Raw genomic sequence first — 19,980 nt, forward strand, 5'->3', positions numbered from 1 at the left:
CCATGTCTCCATGAAAACAAACTCCAATAAACCTAAGAAATGGGATGCACCTTGGACTCCCTATGGGTAGTAACAAAGGAGAGAATAAACAATTATGAACAATGCTGCACATCATTTCTCTGACACAGTAATACTGAGGACTTTCTGGCAATAAGTTATTCAACAGAAGAGTGTCAGGAAACACTACTGGAGTCATTTTAGTCATTCTAGTGTGTGTTCAGGCCATAGTCTATCTATCTATCTATCTATCTATCTATCTATCTATCTATCTATCTATCTATCTATCAGTCAGGAAAGTGTTACAAAGCAATCGCTAAAACCCTGAGACTTCACCAAACCACTGTTAGAGCCAACATATAAAAATGGAAAAGAAACTTGGAACAATGCTAATTCTGCCCAGGAGGGGTTGGTCTAGCAAAATTACTTTAAGTGGCCATAGAAATCACACCCAGGAAGTTACAAAAGAACCCAGAAGAACATCTAAGGAACTGCAAGTCTCCCTCAGCTCAGTTAATATTAGCGTTTTTGATTCCACCACTAGAAAGACACTGGGCAAAATATTTCATCCATGGGAGAGTTGTCAATCAAATTGTTACTGTGATTTAAATAAACAGTAGAAATACACAAAAAAAATCGCCGTAGAACAATTTGAACATTTACATGAAAACTCCTACCTACAATAAATTCGCATAGGACTCATGCGGCTCTACTTCAGATTTGTATGCACTTCTAAGCTTTAAAAGTGAATGCGGGGCGGGGCTGCAGGGAACGCCCCTCACCCAGCTGAAAGTTCACTGACTTCGTTCACTTGAAACCCCGCCTCTTCTTGCGCTACCTAGGAGTAGGGTATTATCTACTTGCTACTCAGGGCTTCGGACTTTGCTCTAGGCTCGCAGAGCAATACAGTAGTCTCGAACCGCTCATCCCACCGTTGTCGATTATTTTTGGTAATGTCTCTTCCGATATTTACTGTGGATGCCTTCACCAAGAGTGCGTTTTCTGGAAATCCCGCAGCGGTTTGCCTGCTGGAGTCGGTAAGTAACGGGTCCGGACTTAGCGGGGTGTCCAGCTCCTAAGAAAACGAATGGTGGACGTTCATTTATAAGAGTCACCTACAAACTCCGCGCTAATCAATGCCCCCGGCTCGTCCCTTACTCGTTTTTTCTCCAAAATCTGAACCTTTATTGCAGGATTAATTTGAAATGGACAAACTATTCAGCTTTCTACTAATTCGCGATGCGTAGTGTTGGATGAAAGTGCAATATTTTAAAATGTTTAGAGTGGTTTCTGACATTTAAATGGAACAAAACTTTGAAATATTCCATCCAGATGGCAGGTTATTTTCTCCTGGCACTATGCTCAAACTCACAGTAAATCTTGGCTGTTTGCCTTGTCTACAGCAGAAGGCGACCAATGACATAAAGGGCGTTCTAAAGGCCGGAATTGCATTGGGCTGCTTTTACCAAACAAGTGAGTCTTTAAACACTTCATAAACACATTGAGGGAGTCAGAATTTCGAATGTATGTGGGCAGCTCATTCCACCAGCTAGGAGCTACAAATGAAAAGAATCTGGATTGAGGTTTGATGCTCCACAGAGGTGGTATCACCAGATGCCACGCATCAGCAGACCTGAGTGGTCAAGGAGTAGATGACCTCAAATGTGTCTCCATATATAAAGGTGCGGACCTGTTGACTACTCTGTAGGAAGGCTTTAAGGATTTGAACTTAATACATGAGCTAAAGGGAGCCAATGTAGTGATGTGCACAGTGCTGGATTAACCATATAAGCAAAGTAAGCACATGCTTAGGGCATCAAGGGTAAAGGGGGCACCACAAAAATTAATTAAATTTATAGCCATTTTCAAAATTTAATGAAAAATGAATAATGCCTCCCTGTACCTCCCTATGTCGTCACTGTTCGTAGATGGCACCTTACACAGAGCGTTCTGCATACTGGTGCCATCTGCGATGGGGAATTCCAGTTTCATGGTGATTCCCTTAAACGCCATGTTATGTCAAAATATTGTGAAAATAATTTGATTCAAAACAATATGTTTTTATATTTTTAAATAATAGTTAATAGTTGGTTAAAAATTATCACGTAACTGTTGTGTTTCGTGAATCATCTGTTATTTAACTTAAAGTAAATTTCTAGTGCGTAGAAAGAAAAATATGAAAAAGAAGCAAAGGAAATGTTACCAGATGTCGATTACAAGGCAGCTACAACTCGCAAACTTATCAGAAGAAATCGACCCAATGATGGAGGTACACCAGAAGTATATCTGAATGCCAGAGATAAATTTCATATCAGCACCTTTTGCATAATTGTTGACATGAGGTTAAGTGGTGGCTCTGAGGCTAGGGATCTGCACTGGCAATTGGAAGGTTGCTGGTTCGAATCCCGTAAATGCCAAAAGGGACTCTACTTTGTTGGGCCCTTGAGCAAGGCCCTTAACCTGCAATTGCTGAGTGCTTTGAGTAATGAGAAAAGCGCTATATAAATGCAAAGAAATAAATATAATAATAAACTTGAAATTGAGACGATAAGGATAGATATACACAAAAATAACTGAGAGGTTTTCTTTTCTAAGTGGTCTGCCTTATGTCACTTCATCATCTACTAACATTGAAAGGTATTCTAACTACTGTGAAAAGCTGATTGATGCTTACCCAGAGGACTTCAACAGTAATTTCTCAGCTGAACTTCAGCAGTTTCATTTATATGTGCGCCATAAGTTCAGTGCAACAGAAAATGTAAAAACAAGATTCAGTCATGCAGAACTTTATAAAATAATTTTAGAAGACAATATTGAGTGTGCTTTTCCAAATGTAGACATCACCTTTCGTATATTTCTAACATTAATGGTCACAAACTGCTCAGCTGAGCGCTTATTTTCTCGGTTGAAATGTATTAAAAATCCCCTCAGAACAACTATGCATCAAGGCAGGCTGGATGCCTTATCTCTTTTATGTATAGAAGCAGATGTGTTACGTTAAGATTGATTATGAAGATCTAATCAAAGAGTTTGCAAGGAAAAAAAGTAGGAGAAAATCATTAAGATAAAAATAAAACGAAGCATACAAAAATAAATATTATTTTCCTTCTTACTATAAGTATGTTTTGTTTAATTTCAAATTTTCGATAATAAAATAAAATTTTATTTTCTAGTTTGCTATTGTTTTTGTTATTGTTTAATATTTTGAGTTACTAGTGTATGGGGGCACCAACATTACTTAGTGCTTAGGGCATCTAAGGGTCTTAATCCGGCCCTGGATGTGCATGCCTTGGGTGGTTGAACACCAGATATGCCGCGGCAATTTGAGTCATCGGCAGTAGTTTTCTGTCGCATTCCGTTATTCCTGCAAGAAGAGAGTTGTAGTAGTCCATATATGACTCTGTCAGATAATGGTCTGATCTTGCAGATGTCGTATAGAATGAATCTTCAAGACTGAGAGATCTTAGTAACACAATCCTTGATGGACAACTGGTCATCGATTACCACCTCAAGGTTGTGTGCAGACTTGGTGGGTGTTGGCGATAATGAGCCGAGCTAAACAGGGTGCTGAATGGATGGACAAGCACTGGCATACAGTGTGAATTAATTCAGGCCCGGATCTCTTAGTAAGCCAGTAAACCAGCACAAGGTTTGGACTCTGAGTGAGGGCATGATGTGTGATCATGATCTGGGGTTGTAAACCAGATGTGCTAGCTATCCATTGATGAATTTACTGGATATGCTTAATGCAATTTTAGGGGTGCTGGCGTTCTAAGCCAATCCCATTAGCATGGGTTCAAAGCAGGTACCAACCCTAGATGGGCAACACTACAATTGGAGAGATAACAGATACAGAGGAGACGGCAAAAAATGGACAATGCTGCACATCCTGTCTCTGACACACTTTAATGAAGTAAAATCAGATAATGAATATTCCACAGACGTCTGTCAAGAAATGCTACCAAAGCTCCTTCACGCTTTATAATGCCTCCTTGTGACTGCTGTTTTATCTTTGGTCAAGTCAGATGTTTTTTCATCTTCTTTATAATTCTTATGTATGTTTTTGCTGTTGTTTGTTATAAAATATGTAGATCTTCTGTGAAAAGCTAAATTTCTGTCCTGGTTGGTCTGTCTGTTTAATAATGCCTTATCTATCTATCTATCTATCTATCTATCTATCTATCTATCTATCTATCTATCTATCTATCTATCTATCTATTATACAGTACAGGCCAAAAGTTTGGACACACCTCCTCATTCAATGTGTTTTCTTTATTTTCATGACCATTTACAGCACTCCATCACCCTCCTTCTTGGTCAAATAGCCCTTACACAGCCTGGAGGTGTGTTTGGGGTCATTGTCCTGTTGAAAAATAAATGATCGTCCAACTAACCTGACTTCTGCACAACACAACTGCTGCTCCCCACCCCATTGATAAAGCAAGAAATTCCACTAAATAACCCTGATAAGGCACACCTGTGAAGTGAAAACCATTTCAGGTGACTACCTGTTGAAGCTCATCGAGAGAATGCCAAGAGTGTGCAAAGCAGTAATCAGAGCAAAGGGTGGCTATTTTGAAGAAACTAGAATATAAAACATGTTTTCAGTTATTTCACCTTTTTTTGTTAAGTACATAACTCCACGTGTGTTCATTCATAGTTTTGATGCCTTTAGTGAGAATCTACCAATGTAAATGGTCATGAAAATAAAGAAAACACATTGAATGAGGAGGTGTGTCCAAACTTTTGGCCTGTACTGTATAGTGCCTTATCTATCTATCTATCTATCTAATGTATAGTGCCTTATCTATCTATCTATCTATCTATCTATCTATCTATCTATCTATCTATCTATCTATCTATCTATCAGTGCTAATCACTGTGCTACCCTCTTTTTTCATGAATAATAAAGTTTAATAAATATTGCGGTCTTTCTGTAGGAATTGCAAGATGACATTTATCAAAAAATTGCATCAGAAATGAATTTGTCTGAAACTGCATTTATCAGCAAGTGCCAGCCTCAAGATGACTTCGGCTCAGGTACATTAATTTTTGTGCATGTCCATAATTGTAAAGTGTGTACCAAATAATGTGTTTCTAATGAAGTGTTAGAAAGAAAGCCAGATTACTATAAGTTTGAAAGTGTTATGAACTTGGAGTTCAAAGCACTAAAAGAATCTTAAAAACATTTCCAGAAATGGGTGAGAGATTGTTGGGGGTGTGGATTTAGCATCAAGCCCTGGCTAGATATAAGGACAAATGCAGGATCTTTTGCTATGTTGCGGCCTTATGTTAAAATCATTTAAATTATTTTTTCCTTCATCAAACAACACTAAATCCTCCAGTATTACAAGACAAAAACAGGTTTTGAGGAATCTTTGCAAATGTATTAAGCATAAAAAATGAAATATCATATTGACACACATATTGAGACCCTTTACACAGTGCTTAGTTGAAGCCCCCTTCCCAGTATTTCCAGCCTGGAGTCTTCTTGGGTTTGATACAACAAACATTACACACCTGGATTTGAGGATTTTCTGCCATTCTTCTTTGAAGATCATCTCAAATTCTGCCTTCTTGAATAGATGCTGTCAGTGGACAACTGTTTTCAGGTCACTCCAGACAGGTTTGATTGGGTACAAGTCCAAGCTCTGCCTGGGCAACTCAAGAAAATTCACAGAGCCTTGCTGTGTTGTCTTGGCTTTGTGCTTAGGTAATCTCGCTGTTCTGTTGGAAGGTGAATCTTCGGCCCAGTCTGAGTGCTCTGGAGCTGGTTTTCATTAAAGATATTTAGGAACTTTGCTCTGTCCAGTCTCTCAGACCCCACAGCATGATGCTACCACCACCATGCCTCACAGCTGCAATGGTACTGCGTTGGTGATAAGCGGTGCCTGGTTTCCTCAAGATGTGACTCTTGGAATTAGAGGTCTGTATTTCTGTAGAAATCCCATAGGATCCTGTGGGACCTGATTAATTTTTTTGCAACGTGGGACTAAAATTTTATAGGAATGGGTGGACATGGTGGTCCTCTTTATTCTTGTGGTGCTGAGCTGGTGTTCATAACACTGATGAACATCTAATAAAATTCCTGAAAAATATTAAATTATTTTAATACTAGGGGGTTCCCCCCTGCTTGCTTCGCTCGCCAATCCCCCTGCTTGCTTCGTTCGTCAGCCACTTTGCGTCTCGCGCCGCACACATTGTGAAGTGGGGAGGGGCTGAACATACCTCAAGGAGATGCGGTCATTCCTCCGAAACCCCCTCTTAAACGGTGATACAACGGGAAACAAATATTTTATTTTTTTACCTCTTCTTTGTTTGATCAGCTGCTGACTTGCTGCTGCTGCTGTGCCGCGTGATCTGCATCTCGTGCGGTGCTTTGAACATTTAAAAGCCTGTACAGTAGCTGTCCTACTTTTTGTCTTTTATTTCTGGCATGGTTACATCTTACGAGACATGAGTTCTTGATATTTTTCAGTTTACTAGGGTGCTCTGCCCCCTGCTCGCTTTGCTCGCCCACCCCCAGGGTTTGGTTTACCGGATATACAATTTAAAGAGATTGTTTCTATCACGGGAATTGTTACATATGCGTTATTTTCATTTTTACTTTAAACTTTTGTAAAAACAATATTTGTGCTTTATTTCCGGCCCCGGGTGTGGTTAAATCTCTTTCTCGCAGGATGTATAATGGTGCTTGCGTTGTGGAGGGGGTCAGCTGAATGCACGTTAAGGAGATGCCGTCGGATCAGCTGTTGTCTTTCTGTTTGCATGTTCTATTTGTCGCGCTGTGTGTCGATCATTTAAAAGCCTGTACAGCAGCTGTCCTTTTGCCACTTTGCGTCTCTGCCGCTCATGTTGTGAAGGGTTTGGGGCTGAGCGCACGCTAAGGAGAAGCGGTTGGATCATCTGCTGGCGAGCTGCGTGTTCTGCTTTTCACTTGCCGTTATTTTAAGAGCTGGGAGCACATGAAGTGTGTCTGCCAAAAGCATTCCAACAACTACTAGGTTAGATGTCTGTGAGCTTATTTTAAATGTTGTCTCACTGCTTTGTCTCGCATGACATTAAAGTGTCTCTCGTGTCTCGTCTCCCTAGTCTGCATCCCAAGAATGTTTTTTATAATAGAGAGATAATTTAAAATGGAATAAGAATCTGAAAATCTAACAACATCACATTAAAGATCAATAAACTCTGAAAAGAATGATACCAAACTTATATATGTAGGTTTTAAAATAAGCCAGATTTAAAGCGTGACAAAAAAGTGACACAAAAATGTCACCGTTGCACTTTTAGGCTTAGGATTTTATACAAGTATATATGGAGTACATTAATACTTATCAATGATGCTATAATCGGTACGGATTCACTGTGAATGCAGTCTGTTGTGCTGTGGTGTCTTGTTTCTTTTTTTAAATGGAGTTTTCTAATGGATCATTGCATTCACTGTGGTGCATATACATAGCAGCTTGTAGAACATATGGTGGTAACCAGTTGGACTGCTGTTTCTTTTGTATAGACCTTGCATGATGAAGGTTAGCTCGGTGTTTTGCTGTGCTACACTCTGCTCTTCTATTGCAAGTCTGTGTGTAATCAGCGTGCATTTTAAATGCTTAGTAGCACACACGCCAAAGCAGGCCTAGTTATCTGATGAGTTGGACAGATTTCGTTTTTTCAAACAAACGGACCAGAGATTGGGATATAATTGAACATTAACACACACCGTCATATACAATGGAACTTTATCAATTTTTCTTATCAAACAATTTGATCATTTTAAACATCTTAGTTTATATTCAGCTGCTTAGTATCTCTGCAAGTCAGTAAAAAGTTTATGATTTCTTTTTCATAATAGCAAAAAAGAAATATCCATCCATCCATTATCCAACCCGCTATATCCTAACTACAGGGTCACAGGTGTCTGCTGGAGCCAAACCCAGCCAACACAGAGCACAAGGCAGGAAACAAATCCCAGGCAGGGTGCCAGCCCTCCCCAGAAAAAGAAATATACAAAAACATATTGTCTAAAAAAAAAAAAGTATTTTTTTAACATACTGACAACATCTGAAGTAGACATGAAGACCACTACATGTATCATAACACAGAAGAAATCCTCACTGTTTTTATGGAAGTTTTTGAAATATAGTGATTACATGTAGCAATTACATCTTTGCCTGAAGATAGGCCCGAGTTGCCTTGAAAGCTTGCATATTGTAATGTTTTTAGTTAGTTATGGGTGATCATAAAGAACGGCGAGTCTGTGTTAAATTATGTTTTCTCTTAGGGAAAACAGCTGCTGAAGCTGTAGTGATGCTTGAAAATGCCTTTAAGGACGAAGTTTTAAGTAAAACACGGGTCTACAAGTCGTTTTCGCGTTTCAAATGAGGGGAAATGTCACTTGAAGACCAACCTTTCACAATTAGGAATGACCAAAATCTTGAAAAAGTTCACAATGCAATTTACGGAGATCGTCATCGGACTATTGAAGAGGTTTCTGAATTGATTTGTGTATCTTACAGTTCTTGCCACCTTCCCTACTCGCCTGATCTTTGCTCCGTGAGACTTTTTCTTGTTCCTGCATATGAAAAAAGAGCACAAAGGAAAGTGTTTTTGTGCCGTGGAGGAAGTCAAAGAAAAATCGCTGCAGGCCTTGGACAACTTTCCTCTTCAGCAATTCCAAAAAATGTTTGCACCAGTGGGAACACCGTTGGGATAAGTGCATTCATTCACATGGAGAGTACGTTGAAGGAGACTCAAGTTTCAGTAAGTAGAAATTATTAAAAAAAAATTTTTTCAATTCATTAGTTTTGGGTACCCCCTTGTACAATGTAACTCAACCCACCCTATCCCACCCAGCATGAGCCAAGGGATTGTTTAAAAAAAAAAAAAAATCAAGTAGTTGCAAGCGGAGATTTAAACAATTGAGCCACAGCAGACCAGGATTTACTGGAAGCACCATTAATCCGCGCTGCAGACAACTCCAAATGTATTAAATTGTAGAAGGAGGACTGCCAGTTGTCGACAGTGACACATTCAGGGGTCTTCCATGGGAGGCAATAATTAGCTTCACTGCCAGGGTACCCAAACAGAACAACTTGTGTTCAGAGAATTTGAGCGGAAGCCTAGAAAAGTCTAAAATGAAGCTGAAAGATCTAAAGGCCATGGCAGATAAACGAGCAGAGGGCAGAACAAGGAGGTTAGAGTAAGAAGATCTAAGAGTACGAGCAGGTGTGTAAATCCGAAAGTTTTGAAGGTGCCTAATTATGAAGAGCTTTGAAGGTTAATAGCAAAATCGTGAAATCAATACATTATTTAACAGAAAGCCAGTGGAGTAACATGTTCTGTGGAGGTCGTTCTGGTAAAATCACAAGCGGCAGAATTCGGAACCAGCTGAAGCCTACGCAAAAGCTTGAGAAGAAGACTATCTAGTGCAGAATTACGGTAATCTATGTGCAATGTTATCAAAGCACGTACAAGGATAGCAGTACTGTTAGGTGTAAGAAATGGACGAAGACAATTTATATTGCGAAGGTGAAACTATGCAGACTGGGTAATATCATTAATGTGTGACAGATAGAGTGCTGTCAAGGATGGCACCCAAGCTCTTAACCTAAGGAGGAAGGAAAAACTGCAAAACCATCAATTGTCAAAGAAAAACTGGCGAGAGTAGATTTAGTTCCAATGATGAGGACCTCAGTTTTATTATTATTAAGGTTGAAAAAATTGGAGGAGAACCACGCTTTTATTTCAGAAAGGATGAAGGGAGGGAGGGCAGAATTAGGCTTGGTAGATAAATACAGCTGAGTGTCATCAACATAACAATGAAACCGAATACCAAATCTCCTAAAAATATTGCCAAGTGGTAGAAGGTGGATATTAAATAGTAGAGGGCTCAAAACCGAGCCCTGGGGAATACCACTGGTGACTGGGGTGGGCTGCGATCTAAAATGTTTAAATAAACTTCAGTGATTTTAACACAAGGCTGCAACATAACAAAATGTGTAAAAGTGAAGGGGTCTGAAAACTTTCTGAAGGCACTGTATATAAAACAACAAAAGATAAATTGTTCTACTTTTCCTAAGCCGAAATGTTCAGCTCTCACTCTTTGAATCAGTCCAGAGTGTCCCTCCTGGACCCGAGGAATGGGAGGTTTATCTCCTTCCATGACTCCCCATGACTCCACTACTTTTCAGCCGAAAGTGACCATCATTACCTGTTACCTTTTGAAAGGATCCCGTTTTGGCCTGAGGTGGTTTACTCCAACAAATGAAGTTGCCCTCTGTGGACATGCGACGTTGGCATCTGCCGCAGTGCTGTTTTTTAAAAAAAGTAAGCCAAAGCATTTTAAAGTCGGTGATCATTAACTTAAATCTGAGTGTTCCTCATTGGCTGCCATTTCTTTTTTTCTCCTTACTTTAAACAGAGAACTCAAATTCATTATTAACCTTTGAGACCATGAGTGGAGAGCTGACCGCCCGACTGGATGGAGACTGCATTATCCTGAACTTTCCAAGCTACTTGCCTATAGCACAGGTCCCTGTTCAAGAATTAAAAGTCATTATTTTTATACTCCTAGTTCCATCGAAACTGCTATAAAATACAAGGAGACATTTTGGTTTTAAGTGGGAGATGGGGGCCCAATTGGCATGGACATCAATCATCCGTAGGAGTTCTGCACATGGATTGCTCTGTCCTGGGTATGATGTTAACCTGCATCCAGCCCTGTCAGCAGGTCCTCCAACTTGCAGGGAAAACCCGGGGGTTGGTGGCAGGATTGGCACTCCAGCCACTGTAATTTCCATTCAAACTAATGTGGTGCTGAGGTGTCACCCACTGCACTTGGGTCTTAATTTGGGATCCTGAGGTGGTTCATTGTGTGGTGAGTGCAGAATGCTCCTACCCTCCCTGACCAAAGCTGTTCTTGCATGGTTGCTCAGCGATGTCTGTACTGGCTGGGATGCCGGTTTGTCCATCACAGTGCTCTTATACAGTCTTTTAAACTTTCATATGCTTTTTACCCAAAAATGACTACCACAAATGCCTGATTGATGGTTGTCCTTTGAATAGGTTTTCTTATCTAGGAATTGCTATGTTGTGATGCGTGCAGAAGAGTGCAAAGATCTATGGTCAGTTGATAAATAAGAGCCCAGTACTCCTAGAGATGATTGATTTCCATGACATTAATTCATGTCCATGTCCATATCTATCAGGTTCTTGGTCACCTCTATGGCCAACTCTAGGAAGAATCATCATGGTTTCAGACTTCTTAAATTCCACAATTATCAATGCCATGGTGCTCCTGAGAATACTCAATCTTTAGAAATGCCCTTACCCTGATCTGTGCCTCACTACAGGAGGCCTACAGAGAGTTCCTTGGATTTCATGGCTTGGTTTTCATCCTGACATACAGTATGAATTATGGGACCTTCTATACACAGGTGTGTACCTTCCCACATGATGTCCAATCAATTAAAGTTGCCATGGGTGGACTCCAGTAATGTTCTAGATACGTCTCTAGAAAATGAGATATTGCATTTTTTGGTTATCAATCCATTTGTTAACCTTTCTGAAAACATGTTTACGCTTTGTCACTATGGGTTATTGAGTGTAGACTGATGGGCAAGAAAGGCTAATGTATCCATCCATCCATTCATTATCCAACCCGTTATATCCTAACTACAGGGTCACGGGGGTCTGCTGGAGCCAATCCCAGCCAACACAGGGCGCAAGGCAGGAAACAAACCCCGGGCTGGGCGCGCAGAAGCACACACCAAGCACACATTAGGGACAATTTCGGATCGCCAATGCACCTAACCTGCATGTCTTTGGACTGTGGGAGGAAACCGGAGTACCCTGAGGAAATCCATGCAGACACGGGTTGAACATGCAAATTCCACACAGGGAGGACCCGGAAAGCGAACCCAGGTCTCCTAACTGCGAGGCAGCAGTGCTACCCACTGTGCCACCTTGCCACCCCTAATGTATCCATTTCAAATTAAATCTACAACTTTATATTAGAGTTTGCAGAAAGTGAAAGGGTCTGAATGGCCAAGTATGAACATGTGTGGTTGTGTGGCTGAGCGTACCCCATGATGAATTGGCATCCCATCCAGGACTGACTGATTCATTTCTTACACCGAGTGTTCCTGGACTAGGCAAATCCCACTGACACATAACTAGATACGCAGATTAGAAAACGGACGGGTGATTCACATTCATTTTGAAGTACTCCTCTGCACTGGCCATCAATTAAAAAACGAGGATATGAAAATTTTGATGCCATCTGTAAATTTAAGCTAGAAAATAAAAGTCTTTCTACACTTGTTCTAATTTACATTGCATACCTCTTGTATTTTTAAAATAAAGCAATACAAATGTTGAGCTTATAAAACTCACAGTCACTAGATTATACACTCAATTGCCACTTTATTAGACTTTTTACGCTGTTTAACTGCTTGTTAATGCAAATATCTAATAAGCCAACCACACAGCAGTAACTCAATGCATTTAAACCTGCAGACATTGTTAAGATGACCTGCAGAAGTTCAAACTGAGCATCAGAATGGAGAAGAAAGAGGACTGAAGTGACTTTGAATGTGGTGTGGTTGTTGGTGTCAGACAGGCTGGTCTTAGTATTTCAGAAACTGCTGATCTACTGGGATTTTCAATCACAGCCATCACTAGGGTTTACAGAGAATGGTCAGGAAAAGGGAAAACATCCAGTGGGTGGCAGTTCTCTGGGTGAAAATGCCTTGTTGATGCCAGAGGTCAGAGGAGAATGGCCAGAGTGGTTCAAGCTGTTACAAAGGCAACAGTAACTTGAATAAATACTCATTACAACTGAGGTATACAGAAGAACAATCCTGAACACACAACATGTTGAACTTTGAAGTAGATGGGCTACAGCAACAGGAGACCTTCCGACTGTCAGATAAGAACAGGCAACTGAGGCTACAATTTGTAAAGGCTCACCAAAAATGGACAATAGAAGATTGGAAATATGTTGCCTAGTCTGATGAGTCTCAATTTCTGCTGTGACATTCGGATGGCAGAGTCAAAATTTGGCATCAACAACATGAAGACATGGATCCATCCTTTTTTGTATGAATGGTTCAGGCTGGTGGAGTAATGGTATGGGGAATATTTTTTGGGCACCAACTGAACATTAAGTGCCACAGCCTACCTTGGTATTGTTGCTGACCATGTCCATCTGTTTATGACCGTCTGATGGCCACTTCCAGCAGGATAACGTGCCATGTCACAAAGCTCAGATCATCTCAAACTGGTTTCTTGAACATGACAATGAGTTCACTGGACTCAAATGGCCTCCGCAGTCACCAGATCTCAATCCAACAGAGCACCTTTGGGATGTGGTGGAACGGGAGATTTGCATCAAGGATGTGCAGCCGACGGTTCTGCAGCAGCTGTGTGATGGTTTCACTTCAGTATGGACCAAAATCCCTGAGGAATGTTTCCAGCACCTTGTTGAATCAATGCCACCAAGAATTACGGCCGTTCTGAAGGCAAAATGGGGTCCAACACTGTGCTAGCAAGGTGTACCTAATAAAGTGGCTGGTGAGTGTAGGTTCCCACTCTTGAGATGTTGCGAGTTGACTAACAAACGCAAGTAAGAATTTCACTGTACTCTGCACATGTGACATTAAGGACCCCAAAATGTATATAAATATTAAATGTACATATTTGAATGTTAATGTTTGTGTTTCCCTCTCAACAGAATCCTCAGGATATAAAGCACTTTTTAAAGGTAGGTGTTTTTTGTATTAAGGCTGTGAGTTTGGATTATGGGCTATGGCACTTACCTGGCAGTGCCAGGCTGACTGTGCAGGAAGTAGTATGTAAGATCTAAATATTCTTGGTTTATATAGTGTCTTTCACTACAAATACCACCATGAAGTGCTTCCATTTGTTTATTATCCAGACCGACTTATTCATTAAGAAGTTTATAAATGACATTGAAATCCCAGAAGTTTAAAGAACCATAGCAGGAGTAAAACTGGAGAAAATGTTTTGAAATTTCCCCTTACCTGCCACATGATCAGACAGAACCCACCAGCAGACCCTGTTTGGAAAACTGCATCTTTTTAGTTTATAGCAGTGCTTTGTCTCACTTTCATTTTTTGTCATATTTGTCATTTTATCCTGTTCCTTTTCTTTATCTTTGTCTAGTTTATGTTTTTTTTTTTAATCTTTCCAAAGTGGTCCCTAACCTTAAATTGTTTTCCACTTCAGCATTTTGTTGTTCTGACACTGTGGTCATTAGGGCTGCACCATTTTCCAGATCCATTTGCCCTTATTTTGGATGGAATACTGCCTCAAAGAACAAACTCAGAATCCTACTCATTATAAAATATTTAAGACAAAACATGCGCCCAAATCTTTCCTTTTCCTGTGTGGTGCCTGGTCTGGCTGCTTGGCCATAAATATGAAATCCACACAAAAGGAAGAATTGAGGCAGAATCCAAGGGTAGCTCAAGGACTCTGCCACTTGCTGCATCTCCATTTTGCATATTTGATCTTAATACACTGTACATAGGGATTGAGTGCACATTTGAACTTCATCAAACTTTCTTTCTCTCTTTTTGTTTGTTTTCCAGGCCGCCATTGGTGACCTTCACGCTCAGGAGGTTTGTTACTCTTGTGAAACTAAGAAACTTATGGTGCGTCTGAGTGATCAATATGACAGGTAGGGACCTAAGGAATAGCAACCATAGCTTGGCTGGGATTTTTTGTTGCTGCTGTTGAATCGCTGTCAAACTTCAAATGCAGGAGACAGAATCTAATGGGGCCTCCATTTATAAAATGTTGCATGGATTTGAGCATGAAAATATACACACGCCAAAAAAAGACGACGTACACACATTTCTATGCAATTTACCCTTTATAAAACACAATCACCTTATAAATATGTGTATGTGAACGCTCCTTGAACGCCACCGTGAAATATCCATAAATGGAAGATGCTAGTCAACCTCATACATATGCAGTCACGAACCAGCAGAACTTTATTGGCCGGTAGGACAGCCTCTCCTTCCTGATTCGCTGAGAACCCGCCACCTGCATATAAGCGTGGTCTGCAAATGACAGCACAAGATCATGTGTGGCATTATAGCGTCTCTCCTCTGCGCTTTGGGGTTTTGAGAAAGGCGTAAGGTGCCATCGTCTGAGCAGGTAGCCACTCTCACCCGGCACATGTAATGACATGATTACTGTTGCAATGAATAGTACAGGTCATATGATACACTGACGGTTTAGCCAGTCACCTTACCAACAAGCCAGTCACTACGTACAGCACCATCACATCTGTCAAAGCCTCTTTGAATCAAAATAAATGAATCATGGGTTGACCCAGGCTAGCCACCGAGACACAATGTTTGCCATGTTTTTTGTTTTTTCATCAGTGTATATATCAAGCACATGTTGTCACTTCTCAGGGCCAAAAGGTCAGAAATATCTCCATTAAGCTTCACTCCTTCATCCCACTGTACTGAACACCATTAACCAACTGCCAAGGCACTATATCCAGTTTTTGTATGGGTGTGGCTGTACATTCATAAAACATAACATTAGAACACTTAAGACGAGAACAGGCCATTCAGCCCAACAAAGCTTGCCAGTCCTATCCACTTATTTCTTCAAAATAACATCAAGTCGAGTTTTGAATGTCCCTAAAGTCTTACTGTCTACCACACTACTTGGTCGCTTATTCCAAGTGTCTATCGTTCTTTGTTTAAAGAAAAACTCCCTAATGTTTGTGTGAAATTTACCCTTAACAAGTTTCTAACTGTGTCTCTGCGTTCTTGTTGAACTTATTTTAAAGTCACAGTCTCGATCAACTGTACTAATTCCCTTCCCTACTTTTAAACACTTTAATCATATTACCTCTTAATCTTCTTTTGTTTAAACTGTAAAGGTTCAGCTCTTTTAATCTTTCCTCATAATTCAACCCCTGTAGCCCTGGACTCAGCCTCGTCACTCTTCTCTGGACCTTTTCTTGTGCTGCTGTTTCCTTTTTGTAGCCTGGAGACCAAAACTGTACCCAGTACTCCAGATGAGGCCTCACCAGTGTGTATTAAAGCTTCAGCAGAACCTCCTGTGACTTGTACTCCACACATCAAGACGCTATATAACCTGACATTCTGTTAGCCTTCTTAATGGCTTCTGAACACTGTCTGGAAGTTGATAGCTTAGTGTCCACTATGACTCCCAAGTTCTTCTCATAAGGTGTACTCTCGATTTTTCGACCGCCCATTGTGTATTCAGACCTAAGATTTTTACTTCCTATGTGTGATACTTTACGTTTACTAACAGTAAATTTCATCTGCCACACATCTGCCCAAGCCTGTCTGCTATCCAAGTCCTTCTATGATGATATAACAGATTCCAAATCATCTGCTAATGTGCCTATCTTGGTATCATCTGCAAACCTAACCAGCTTGTTACTTATATTCCTATCTAAATCATTTATATATATTAAAAATAGCAGCAGCCCCAGCACTGACCCCTGCTGGTCACCACTCTTAACATTGGCCAATTCTGATAAGGTTCCTCACACCATCACCCTCTGCTTCCTGTGTCTGAGCCAATTCTGCACCCATCTAAAAACATCACCCTGAACTCCCACTTCTTTTAACTTGATGCCCAACCTCTCATGTGGCACCTTATCAAATGCTTTCTGAAAGTCCAGATAAATAATATCATCTGCTCCACTCTGGTTGTATCCTTTTGTTGCCTCTTCATAGAATTCCAGCATATTAGTAAAACACGACCTCCCTCTTCTGAACCCATATTGACTGTTCAGAATAACTCCTGTCATTGCCATGTGTTGCTCAATCTTATCCTTAATAATTCCTTCCATTAATTTTCCTGTGATGCACGTTAAGCTTACTGGCCTATAGTTGCTTTGATCTGCCCTGTCACCCTTTTTATATAATGGGATGATATTTTCGATTTTCTAGTCCTTCGGAATCTCTCCAGTTGCGAAAAATATGCTTCAAGGGTTTATATCTGTACTCACTAGCCTCCTTAAGAACCCGAGGGTAAATATCATCTGGTCCTGGTGATTTATTTGATCTCAGCCTATTTAATCAGAGCAGCACTTCTCCTTCTACAATTTCCAAATCCCTTAGTAGTCGCGTTTACCTCTGGGAGGTTGTCCACTTGCTCACACGTGAAGAGCTCAGAAAAATGTAAGTTTAGGGCATCCGCTATTTCACTGTCTGTATCCTTTAATTCCCCTTTACTATTTCTGATGCACTGGACCTCCTCCTTGACTGTTCTTTTACTACTAAAATACTGAAAGAATCACTTAGGGTCTTCTTTTGACACTCCAACTGTCTTTTAGCCTCCCTGATATCCTTATTAATGGTTGCCCTCATGTTCTCATACGCTCTATGATTCATTTTGCAGTCATTAGTCTTATATGCCTTATAAAGCAATTTTTTCTTTTGCAACTTCTTTTTTAAATCTTTATTAATCCACTTTTTAAAAATTTCTTATTAATTACAATTTTAGGTATATATCTGTCCTGCATTACATGTAACAAATTCAGCTTGATTTTGTATATGTTTTATTTTGCTAAAGTAAGACCTTTCTCATAGGTTTTTCATCCTCCTAATTATTGTGGTGTAGCTGAAACCTCTATATGCCCTTTCAAAAATCTACAATTACTCGTGCTCTGTGACCAACAGGGGATGCCACTGAGCTCCTAAACCCCCAGACACAACTACATGGCACCATCTTGGGTTCAAACAGAAGATATTTTTATTTACAAGACCTTCACAAACCTCCAAATTGTTTTCCACAACAGTATAATACAATATGTTCTCTTGTCTCCTTCAACTGCTCCCATGTAGTCTCATCCATTCTCTTCACAACTCTGACCACTCATGCAGGAAACTTGACTTCTTTTATGTCAGACCCAGGAATACATTTGGCACCACAGCACTGCACACTGGAAGCACTTCCCAGTCCGCTGAAAATTTTTCAAAGAGGGCATAACAATTCCCTGCCGCTCCCCCTGGTGGCTTCCGAAAATTGGGAGAGCTTCTTTTGGCACCGCACAGCACTGAAGGGGTTTCCCTTTGAGACTTCAGGTCTCATGATACCCAATGGGTGTCCAAACTGGAAGCCAACCAGAGAAGCACTGCCACCTTCCATGTTGGAGGATAAACTGTTCCAGTATATTCACTACACCCCAACTGTCCAGACTGGGTAAGGAATCATTAGCCATCCTGGCTGGGCTCCTTCTTCCATTACACTGTCTGTCCATTATGGCCTCCCAGCCAACAACACTCTTCTACCCTTTATGGATGCTGGTCCTTCTGTGTCGCCATTCATACTTGTAATGATGAAGGTGCCAGTGGTATTTTTAGATTTTTAGATTCAATCAACTAGTTTCATGTGCTTATAACACAGAGGGTCTTAGGCTATGAGGGTAAAGCAACCTCTCAAATAATGTCTGAGCTGAGGAATGAAAGTCTGCCATTCATAACCAACTCTTCTCTAGTTTGTCAGAATTGTGTGTTACTACACCTTAAAACTGTACATTACACACAACTCTCACAAACTTAAATGATCTGAATTATATATTAAACTACCTAAAGACGCCCTAGCAGTTTTACTATATATGTGAAGTCGGAGAAGCATCAGCTAACTGTTAAGAATTACCCAGAGCAGAGGACGTGGACACACCAGTGCTTGTTGCCCTATTGGCTTGTGTAGAAAAACACAGACGATGCCAAATCTTAGCTGTATCGCTGGCATACGAGTCCTATTAATCTTTGTCTCGAGAAAATACTTCCAAATAGACAATGTTTTTAGTGAAAACTTCAAGGCTTGCCCACTGTCGCTGAGGTGTTTCACTTGCACGTTGTTGTGCTGCGGCGATTGCTTCATTTCAACGTTGTGTCTCTTTGTCTGTGTCATTAGCACAATATTGTTGTTGTGTGGCAGCGTTTGCTACACACACGAAGACATATATAGATAGACGCCGCATTCACTGTGTTGCCCAGTCAACACAATACGTCAGCACGTCCGCCATATTGCGAGTGGCAAAAGTGCCATTTCAACTAATACAGGCAGACGTGGAAACTGGGTTTTCTGATGAAAAAACAATAACGTTTAAAACAGTTTCGTTTACATACAACAGATTTTGGTGAATCGTTTAAATGCAATTATTTATATCCATTTATACACTTCTTCTTCTTCCGGCTGCTCTCGTTAGGGGTTGCCACAGCGGATCGTCCAAAATTGTTGTCTGCATATTGATTTGGCAAAATTTTACACCAGATGCCCTTCCTGACATAACCCTCCCCATTTATTTGGGCTTGGGACTGGCACAAAGAAACATTTATACACTAATAATGGCAATTATTAAATAATAATAATTATTATTATTGTTAAATAATTCCTCCCATATAAGTAACATTTCTCGGACTGCCTTCTTCTGACTCCATCTCTGAAACATTTCTAGATGTCCTGTTCTTACGCAACACAGTACGGAAGTATTGGTTAATACCCGAGTCACCTCCTGTATAGATTACTGTAATGCTATTCTATCTGGCATCCCACAAAAACTTATCCATCGCTTACAACTTCTTCACAATTCTGCTGCCAGGATAATAACCTGCTGTTCTAAATCCACTGAACATATTACACCTTATCTCTCTCAACTTCACTGACTCCCTGTTAACTACAGAATACAATACTAAATATCGCTCTTAACATTTAAAGCTCTCCACACCTCACTGATCTCCTCCAGACTGACACTCCTCTCGCTCACTCTGATTCTCATCTGCAGCTGTACTTTCTGTACCACACGTCAGACTCGGTGCTATGGGAGCTCGAGCGTTTCTCATAGTGCTCCTCAACTCAGGAATTCCCTTCCCTCTCATATTCGTCTGCTCGATTCAATAACACATTTTAAAACTGCCCTCAAAACTTATCTTTTCAAACTGGCATACCAATTGT

The 19,980-nt window shown here is 40.5% G+C and overlaps 1 protein-coding gene across 1 annotated transcript in view; it reads left to right on the plus strand.

Annotated features, from left to right (window-relative positions):
• Positions 1 to 830: 830 nt before the first annotated feature.
• Positions 831 to 19,980, plus strand: part of LOC120516228 (phenazine biosynthesis-like domain-containing protein 1) — a 30,536-nt gene continuing 11,386 nt past the window's right edge. Inside the window, exons 1-6 of the mRNA XM_039737736.1 lie at positions 831 to 1,034; positions 4,938 to 5,037; positions 10,222 to 10,320; positions 10,415 to 10,524; positions 13,727 to 13,756; positions 14,607 to 14,695. Coding sequence (XP_039593670.1) covers positions 951 to 1,034; positions 4,938 to 5,037; positions 10,222 to 10,320; positions 10,415 to 10,524; positions 13,727 to 13,756; positions 14,607 to 14,695 — 512 coding nt within the window. The 5' untranslated portion in view covers positions 831 to 950. The remainder of the gene's footprint in view (positions 1,035 to 4,937; positions 5,038 to 10,221; positions 10,321 to 10,414; positions 10,525 to 13,726; positions 13,757 to 14,606; positions 14,696 to 19,980) is intronic.

The sequence above is a fragment of the Polypterus senegalus genome, chromosome 1 (genome assembly GCF_016835505.1).
Source record: "Polypterus senegalus isolate Bchr_013 chromosome 1, ASM1683550v1, whole genome shotgun sequence".
NCBI lineage: Eukaryota > Metazoa > Chordata > Cladistia > Polypteriformes > Polypteridae > Polypterus > Polypterus senegalus.